Raw genomic sequence first — 9,703 nt, 5'->3', positions numbered from 1 at the left:
GTGCAGCATATCAATTTTCTGTTTTTCAGAAACAATGACGTAATATATAATGAATAATGACCTTTCACTGAACCAGACATTGGATATCATGCGTTAGAATGTACTCTTACTATGTATCAAGGCCAAGGTGATGCAAGAATGATAAAATGGAATGAATGAAGGTCAAGACGTTCAAATACAATGAAAATCTTCGTACTTAGTCCTGCAAACGGAAATTGCCCTCGATCATGCCAAAAGTTCGCTACGCGATCTCATTTTTAGTAATTCAAACCGGAGTGTCCCTGGCTTCTTGGACTGGGTCAGCTTGTAAATACAGTCTGTGTAAATTGTGTAGTTTAGTATTTCCACATGCGAGACATAAGCAGTTAGCATCAGTTTTGCAGCGTGAAGTTCGTTCATCTGTTGCGATGGTCAATGTGTCTGCTGCCGGAGTCGGAGAAACAAGTAGTCCCGTAGTATCGGAGAAGTCACCTGTGTTAAAGCCGAGAAAGCAGTCTAATTTGGATCCGATTGCTGAGAACTCGGTGGTCGCATCATCGGGAGACATGAAGGGTACAGATAGAACCTTAGTTAAATTTTGAAATAATTGATCTCACTTGACAGCAAGTGTACGTGTAATCGGGAACTAGACTTTTGGTCCTGTAAACAACATTTCTTACAAATTTGATTATGTTTCAGCCTTAGATCAAGTCAATTTACAAATTCCATGCCCACTTCCATTTTGTCTAGTAGTTAAGTGCCCGTTTTCAAATTTCAACGTCAGGGGTTCGTGACTTTCCTGGAACTAGTTTTTTTTTTCAAATTGTATAAAAAGTGAAACTGTTTTCTGGGAAAACTGTATATTAGATTATCGTTTGTCTGCTAGTTTTTTGTCTTCTTACTTTTCAAAGCATTTCTTATTTAAATACTTTTTCAAATAATTGAACTTCTACAAAGTAGTTAAAAACACACCCAAATACAAAGTTCCTCCTTTTCAATGGTCGGAACAATAATTATAAATTTGTTAGAAATTAGTTATTTCTCTAAAACCATACGGAAGACATCATTACTCTGAGCTGACAAATAAGATCTCCGAATTTTAACGTGAGAAAATATGAATGGATTTAAGTTCAAAAAAGAATTTAGAATTTAAAATTATTTTATACTTCCCAGCGGAATAGAAAAATTCTCTATTGATGACCCTGTTTTCACTAATTGGTTTAGTTTTGTGAAACACAAGTGTCAATCATAAGATTTCTTGAGATTGAAAGAGCTTTGCTTTGATGTATTTTTTCGAATGTATTTTTGATTTACTTTCTATGCTCGAGTTTCGAAAGTTGAAAATCATTTTTTTGGTATCCTCGACACTTTTCCAGCTTTGCATTGGCCATGTTTTGCTGATACCTGTTGGTTAGTTAAAGAGACATTTTGTATACATCAAAGTGCGGTATATTAAAGTTAAAAGCAATCTGTGGCCCAAGCCACCCTAAAAACAACTAAACCTTCAAACTATTTGTCGAATAAGCAGTTTATCACAACATTTTGTGGTTGAAAGAAGATAAGGTAGGTAACTGATTGAAGTTAGATTTGATTAAGATTAATCAAACGATTATTGAGTTAGCTTAACACAGATGGAGGTTTCCTTTAATAGGGTTTGTCGTCGCATTGCTCAAATAGTCGATCTTCAGAAATTTATTGCAGAATCTGTAGAAGCATCTCTTTCGTGTTTCTTAGTGAATATAAACTCACCTATGTAAATGATTTGAGCTATCAACAAAAGTTTCGGACAATTTTTGTTCTGAAAGTACTTCTAAAAAATCCCAGATCCACTTCTTGTGCTCTAAATTTTTCAACTCTCACATTTACTTGGAGTGATTTTTTTTTAACTTTGGCTGTAAGCTCAACGGTTTCTCATAATTTCAGAGATTATTTTGCTTTTGCCAAGTATTTTTCTAAAATTATATGAAGGCTTGGCTTTTATCTTAACAGGTATTCGTTTTACCAGAAAAATAATCCGCCAGCATTTTATTTAGCCAAAACTGTCAAAGGAATTTTCTGAAACCCCCCACTTCCAGATTTTGAAAATTTGACGTAAAAGTTTTTAATCATTACTTGAATCAAAATAACATCTAAGCTACAACGCTAATTCAGATACCAACCTGAAAAAAAAATAATAAAAAAGATCTTGTTTGTCCACAATTGTAGAGTTTGTCCGGTGAAATGATGTATGGTGAAAGTTGGTCACCATATGACCATGCACTTGACTTTTTTTATGTGTGGCCTTAATGGTTTGTTTCAACAGTTTCGAGTTAAGTGGAAAAAAAAGTTATAAAATGCAACATGACGTGGATTTCTACATCATGCTCCTAGTTTGGTTCTTAGCTTGCATGTGGATATGCAGCTTCCTTGTTTCGAAGTTTATACTACGATACTAAATCACTTAACCCAAAATTATATTTCCTTGATTTAGAAAGAAGATATTCTTCATTATCGCCAGCGACGTCTAAAGGACAACAGAACATTCCGACTACTAGAGTAGGAAATTTAACGCGAGAAAGAGTGCGACAGAACAGAAGCAGTAATCTTTCGTCGCAATCGTCTGTCTCAGCTCGCTCGTTGACCAATCAGAAATCAGATAGCAATTTACCACCGATTGCCCCACGAAACGGATTTTCATCAGCACGAACGCAGAACACCGTTAACGCTGGAATACGAAATGCGTCTAGCAGGAGTAATTCCCAACTAACCGAAAATCAGAGCTCTGTGCCGGTCAACACATTGTCAGAATCAGTTTTTCGAACACTAACATCGAGTTTCGCCAACTTGGGATTAAGTTCGAAAAGCGCATCTGTTAAGCAAACAAGAAGCAAATCCTTATCAGTTCATCGACATCAATCGTACACGACAATACCAGATTTAGTGCGGGGCTTGAAAGGTTCGAATTTTCAGAATATTGTGGTGGTCCAAGGAGCTGGAGTAAGCACTGGATCAGGAATACCAGACTTCAGAAGTAAAGGCACCGGGCTGTATTCGAATCTGGCCCAATATAATATCCCGTATCCGGAAGCAATTTTTGACATTGATTTCTTTCGATTGAGACCCAAGCCGTTTTACACATTGGCGAAGGAGCTTTACCCATCGGGAAAGTATAAACCTAATGTGGTGCATTATTTCATCCGATTGCTGTTTGAGAAACAGATGTTATTGAGAGTCTACACACAGAACATTGATGGTCTGGAAAGACGTAAGTGCTTTTGCATCTTAATCTGGGTGAAATGGACGGATACTTGAAGGGTGATAACTTTTTTATGGCATAGTGCATGTTAGCACCGAGAGTTAAAGAAGTTGAAATGCCAATTTCGAAATTTTTCATCAATTCATCGTCTTCAAGTCTTCTTTGTTCTTCTTTAATCTTATCGTGTGATTAATCTTTTGAAAAATGCTTTCATTTTTGAACTGTTTTCTAGGGGCGAAAAGAAGAAATGGCCAAGATTAGGTTTTCCACGCTATTGTATGTGACCAAAAAAATGTTAAAACGACCAAATAGTTTTTCAAAAAATTTTAACTCTGCGATAAGCAAGGGTATTGCAATCAGGTACTAGACTTTTTTCTTCGAATTTTGGGTTCGAATCTGACTAGGACCTGTTTTTTTAACGGTAAATGTTCCGGTTCAAAAACATGCGGCCTATTATTGTCTGCTTATGTTTCGTCGGCATAAGTGCCAGATCTAAGAATCGTTTTTTTTTGCTGTAATCATTTTTCACTGCAATTGCCTTAAGTGTTGTTAGCATTTTAAAAATCTGGCGGAATCGAAATTTGTTTTAATACTGGTTGTAATTTTACCTACTCGATTTGTCAACATTTCTTTTTTTTCCATTTTTGTCTTTTTTATCGGGTTAATAAGTTTCGTCTTAATTTATATCGACGTAGTGGCCTCTTATTGCCCCGTTCGGGGATCGACAAAAAGTTTGTGTTCGTGTGTGTGCTCTGAGGGGAAAAGGGACATTCAGAACATTTTTATTAGTTTAGAATTATAACTTTTTTCGGTATAAAAGGTTTCTGCCCAGGTATTTTCGGCTCTGCTGCCACATAGTAATTATAAATTCAAATTCAATCAAACATTCGGCGCATCTGGTGTAGAGGTGACACAACTGTTTGAGACCGCTGTTTTATTGACAAAAAACGATTTTTTCATCTTTTTCCGTTTGATTTTATCAAATTTGTATCGCAAGTGGTGCGAAGCTCAGCTTCGCCTCTGTGTTCATATTTTTTTTCATGAGTACTGGGCACAACAACAGGTTTTTCTCTTTTTCTTTTCATTAAAAGTTTGGTTATAGTGGCTGGAATTCCTCCTGGATACCTGGTTGAGTCGCATGGAACTTTCACATCTTCCTCTTGTATCAGATGTGGAAAGGCATTTCCTACAGAAGACATGAAAGCTGCCATCTTCTCAGGCATTGTTGCTAAGTGCCACTCTTGCAAACAGGCTAGTTCTGTTCATGATTCCTCAGATCAAGTGATTTCGTGTAGTTAAACTCAGATGAACTAACATGAATCAATGAAAAAAAACAAGTACCCTACTTTACGTTAATGTACCTTATGACTTTTGATGTTCTTCTTGCATGAATGATACGTTAGTATTCATGAGAGGATAAAAAACACTGTTTTAGGGGCTAGTGAAACCGGACATAACCTTTTTCGGCGAAGACTTGCCGAAGCGTTTCTTCATGTTCAGTCGGGACTTCCCGAAAGCAGATCTGATCATAGTCATGGGAACCTCTCTAGAAGTGGAACCATTTTGCAGCATCATAGGATCTTCCAAGCCCTCAGTACCTCGACTTCTCTTAAATAGAGACAAAGTTGGACCTTTTAAGAGATCCACACGACCTACAGATATGTCTTTAATTGGTGAACTAGAAGCTTCGGTTTGGGATTTAATTCGTCAACTTGGTTGGACACAAGAATTGAAAGATTTGATTAGACAACACGAACCGAAGTTACCGAAATTTGAAGATATTGCAGATGAAAGTAATCATAACGGTAATGTTTCTTCGCATGGTGCTGGGAAAAATAACGCAGTACAAGAGTCGTCGGCGAAAATCATCAATAAAAACAGTACGGTTACTTCTGATGGTTTGAAAGCAAACGGCTTTTCAAAAAACGACAACAAAGTTAAAAACGGAGTCGGGTCGTTGAGACCAATGCCTCGGAATAACACGATATCAAAGCCGAATAGTGTGGTTCGCTCGAGTAATTTTGGAACTCGGAAAGCTGAGGATAATGATTCAAGATGCTCGACCTCTGAAAGCTCAAGTGGCACAAACTCCACTTCTAGTTAACGAAATGAACTTTTTTGTTGCAATTTATGAAGCCTTGTATAGAATTTTTGTTCGGCGCAATTATAAATCTCAATTTCAGTTCTATATTTTAGAGTTTACAAAGAATATTTTTCTATCTCGTTTTTTAATATCGAAGCCCAAGTGCAAATCACAGCGATGTCAGATATCGACTGGAATGATGGGTGCAGTGGCAGCAGGGTGACCACTTGGTCACTATTTTAGTGACCAGTCACTATTGGTCTCTATTTTTTCAATGGTCACTAGAAGTCACTATTTACAACGGTTTTTGGTGACGGACCCTAAAATTTTTCTAAAAGCGCCTTTGGCGCCAATATATACTAATATTGGGGAGGGAGCGCGCGCCGGAAAAAAGTTTTTTTTTTCAAAATTTTTGAAAAAGTGCCTAAAAACGACTTTTTCAGCCTGTTTATTCAAAATTATGCTTGCAGCGAAGAAATTTTGGCCAAAACAGGGACTTTTTAGTGCTTTGGTAGAGCTTGAAAAATTAGTTTGGTCGACCTAAAAAAAGGTCACTATTTTTCTCTCAGAAAAGTGGTCACCCTGAGTGGCAGTCAATAATTAGTTTTTCTGAAAACGACCATTATATGTTTGTACTATTCCAAGAATATGAGAAATTTCGAAGCTAAAATACTCAGCCAAGTCAGACTACTCGAAGCAAAAAGACGGAAATGGCGAGAACTAAAGTCTTCGAATGGCTGGGCTTGCCGCTTGTTTCTGCTTTTCATAACCTGAATAGTCGCGAGAGATACGAATGGTGGTAATAACTCGATTTTTCATGCTGTTTTTAAGCATATCATAAGAGTCAATGGAATTATCATATTTGACTGCTCACGAGTTAGAGGGCTGGGTGACACTTCACAATTAGTTAGACACGCAACATAGCAGATAGGAGAGTAGAGAACTCTTCCTCCGCCGCGATTACATTGGACGCGGCGTGCCGCAGCGTTTGCCGATCAATCCGATCGATGCAAAGAACACAATAAAATTAAGGACTTCTAGTTACGAGTTGTCGCCGAGTAAAGTTGTTCATACGGTGAGTTTGATGATAGGAAATATAGCATAGACAAGACTACTCGTATCAGGGCGAAGCCCTGAATGTTCCGACTGCCTTTAAGGTTTATGGAGCAGTAAAAATATTAAATGAAGTAAAATAAAACGAATTTTTTTTTTCTAAAATTCAAAATATTTTCTATGAAAATCATCCCCCCACACGCCATATAAAGTACAGAATACAGAACAATAAATTTCGCTTCTGGTAACAAATCAATTAAGGCAAATAAGCTTCTTTCAACCAATTTGGAACGATTTCTAAGACGGATTAAATCTCAGCTTACGCGTTAATAGCGCGAATTATATTGCGCGTTAATTGTCCCAAAATGGCAATCTTTAAACCTCCATAACCTTACGAAAAAAATTCACAGGTGAAATATCTTTTCAAATTTCAGCTCAGGAAAACAATACTTTTTGAATGATATAAAAAAGTTCCGTCAAAAATGGCTAGTTAAAAAGTCGAAATTTGTCTAAAGAAAAAAACCCACCCGAGCACAAATATTCCGGTACTTTCGTATCGAAAGTCGGAACAAAAAGGATAGTGGCTGGATCAAGCTTTATTTTTCCGACTTTAGATACGAAAGTAACGGAATATTTGTGCTCGGGGTGTGTTTTTTTTCTTCAGACAAATTTCGACTTATTAACTAGCCATTTTTGACGGAATTTTTTTTACATCATTCAAAAGGTATCGTTGTCCTGAGCTTGAATTTGAAAAGATATTTCACCTGTGGTAATATTTTGTAAAGTTATGGGGGTTTAAAAATTGCCATTTTGGCGAATTTGGGACAATTATTGCGCGATATACTTCGCGCTATTGACGCGTAAGCGGAGAGTTAATCCCTCTTAGAAATCGTTCCAAATTGGTTGAAAGAAGCTTATTTGCCATAATTGATTTGTTACAAGGAGCGACTTCTATCCTTTTTACTTTATATGGCGTTTGGGGGATGATTTTTTTAAAAACTTTTCAAATTTTTGAAAAAAAAACATTTTATTTTCTTTTGTTTCATTAAATTTTTTCTAATGTTATTACTGCTCTATAAACCTTAAAAGGCAGTCGGAACATTCAGGGCTTTGCCCTGATACGAGCAGTCTTGTTTGTGGCTTTTTTATATTAAACAATTTGAATATGGTTCAAATTGTTAGACACTAGATTCTAAATGTGTATTGTGGTAGTTTGATCATTGAAGTTATATTGGCAAACTATTTATTTTTCCAAGCTTATTTACTTGTTTTTAGATTGTCTAGCAAATTTTAAATCGTATTGCCAGTTTTTTGTTTGCAAAACACAGATTCACTTGTATAAACAAAATGAACATAAAAAAGGAGCGTAGTTTTTCAACACTGGTATTATTTGCTTACGTTCAAAAAAGATTGCGAGGGTTGGAATACAAAGAAATCGCGCTTTTTACGAACGCTCTTTGATGCCAAACAAATGAAGCTTGGGTTTTAGTAGATTAGTTTTCCCAGAAGAAAAAATAAATATGGCGCGAAAAAAGCGAATGACTAAATTTCAGAATTGCAAATTGCAATAACAAAAAGCCATTGATCCAACTTTTTTGGATCAGATAAATTTTGTTTTTAAAAAATGGCTTTCTAACTAGCGTTCTTATAAGTTGCTCGCACTCTAATTTGGTTTTTCGAGGTTTGAATTTTTTTGTAAAGTCATTGCAAATTCATTTGATGAAAGGAAGGCAAATATTGTTGCCAATAAAAAAAAGCAGATGATTCAAAAATTGAATAAATCTTAGTATAATGGACTTAAACTTGATTTTTTGGCTAGGTTAATGACTTTTGTCGTTTCCAGTATTTCGTTTTAGAACAAAGTAACTTGCATTTTTTTTGCTTTTAGACAGACTTGAAAACACCAAATACATCAGCTTTTTGAAATTAAATAGAGTTCTTGAAATTCAGGATGTTAAAATAATCTGGTGCTGTTCAAAACTCAGAACATCATTCAAAACACATTTAATTGTAAATATTTTCATGGACAGACTTAATGATATGGAGTATCCACTCTTCTCCATATCAAATACAAAAATTTAGAATCAAGCTATGGACAGTTTGATACTTATTTAAACGGCCGATCTCAAGCCACGATTTGAAATATGACCTGATTTGTTTCACGGGCGTCATGCTTTAGAGTGTGAAAGCATGCAGCCTAAAATAAACTTTATTTTTGCAGTCATGCAAATTTGATAAAACCGGCAATCTGACTTCTTGGAACTCTGACACGCCACTACGTTTCTTGTTTATTTCGTTTCCTAATAATTTCGTTTCCTAATAATAACTAGTCAAGTAGTTTAAAAGGATCACATTTTTTTTGAAGTTCCAAGAAAATTATTTTGTACCCACCAGCAACGTGCCAATGAGAGAGAAGCCGGTCCCTTTGAATTTAGGTTGCATCATTTACCAAAGGGCCCCCTTGGTATGTTTTTACGAGATCCTTTTTTGGCTGGACGACATCAAAAAATTTCCGAAGACGCCTTTGGGGCCAATATAACATTTTTTTTTCAAAATGTTGCCTGCGGCGCCTAAAGTTTGACAACATGAGGTCCTTATAAAATTTTTGGAGAGCTAAGAAAATCAAACTGGACGACTTGAAAAAAGATCAATAAAATTTTCCCATTTTTTCGAAACCCCACTAAAAAATTTTTGAGCACGCCACTCGTACCCATATACTAATAAAAAACTCTACGTGTTAAAAAATTTCGATTTATTCTGTTGGAGGCAACGAGCTATTCTCCTAAGACATTTGAAGGGCACTCTGAAGTTAGAAAAAAAATATTGCACTATTAACGGAACTGACACTAATTTCTGAACTAGACTGCTCGTACCAGGGCAAAGCCTTGAATGTTCAGTCTGCCCTTTAATTGGTCTCGGATAATTTGGTAAATTACATATTGGCAAAACTATGAACTTTAGGCTGATAATAACAAAAATTTGAGCGTTGCAATTTAAGTCGTGTGTGAAGTTCATGAAACCAATTTGCGGCCTCAATTCGATTGGAACGATTTTGTAGTGCGGGAATTTGAAAAAAACAAGCAGTTTTGGTCATACTCGTAGCAGGTTACTAAAGTGGTGTGCATACTCGGCTGGCTACATGCAGGTCAAGAGGTCGATCCCCCGAGGGACCAGAGTGTTATAAAAGTGGTCTGATTAAAAAACCACCCTGAGCATATATATTCCTCACTTTCTTCGAACGCCGGAACTTAAACAGCATGAATATTTTGAATCTTGATTATACGAACAGAAGATCCTGATAAACTTAGTTATGCTTTTAAAAGTTATTGATGGGAAAGTGACAGTTTTAGATT

The 9,703-nt window shown here is 36.1% G+C and overlaps 2 protein-coding genes across 2 annotated transcripts in view; one reads left to right on the top strand and one right to left on the bottom strand.

Moving 5' to 3' along the window:
* The window catches only part of LOC134845598 (cysteine protease ATG4A-like), a 245,316-nt gene that overhangs the window by 147,887 nt on the left and 87,726 nt on the right, over positions 1–9,703 (bottom strand). The window lies entirely within an intron of this gene.
* LOC134846301 (NAD-dependent deacetylase sir2A-like) lies at positions 34–5,384 on the top strand. Its single transcript, XM_063863596.1, has 4 exons — positions 34–552; positions 2,450–3,223; positions 4,317–4,465; positions 4,650–5,384. The coding sequence occupies exons 1-4, from the start codon at positions 228–230 to the stop codon at positions 5,316–5,318; spliced, it is 1,917 nt and encodes a 638-aa protein (XP_063719666.1). The 5' UTR covers positions 34–227; the 3' UTR covers positions 5,319–5,384.

Source organism: Symsagittifera roscoffensis, chromosome 5 (genome assembly GCF_963678635.1).
Source record: "Symsagittifera roscoffensis chromosome 5, txSymRosc1.1, whole genome shotgun sequence".
Taxonomy (NCBI): Eukaryota; Metazoa; Xenacoelomorpha; order Acoela; family Convolutidae; genus Symsagittifera; species Symsagittifera roscoffensis.
This window is presented reverse-complemented; position numbering and strand designations above follow the sequence as displayed.

Coding starts and splice junctions, on each gene's coding strand:
- LOC134846301 (XM_063863596.1), top strand. CDS start 228: ATGCCAAAAGTTCGCTACGCGATCTCATTTTTAGTAATTCAAACCGGA. Junction 553..2,449: donor ATCATCGGGAGACATGAAGG/GTACAGATAGAA, acceptor TCCTTGATTTAG/AAAGAAGATATTCTTCATTA. Junction 4,466..4,649: donor AGTGCCACTCTTGCAAACAG/GCTAGTTCTGTT, acceptor ACACTGTTTTAG/GGGCTAGTGAAACCGGACAT.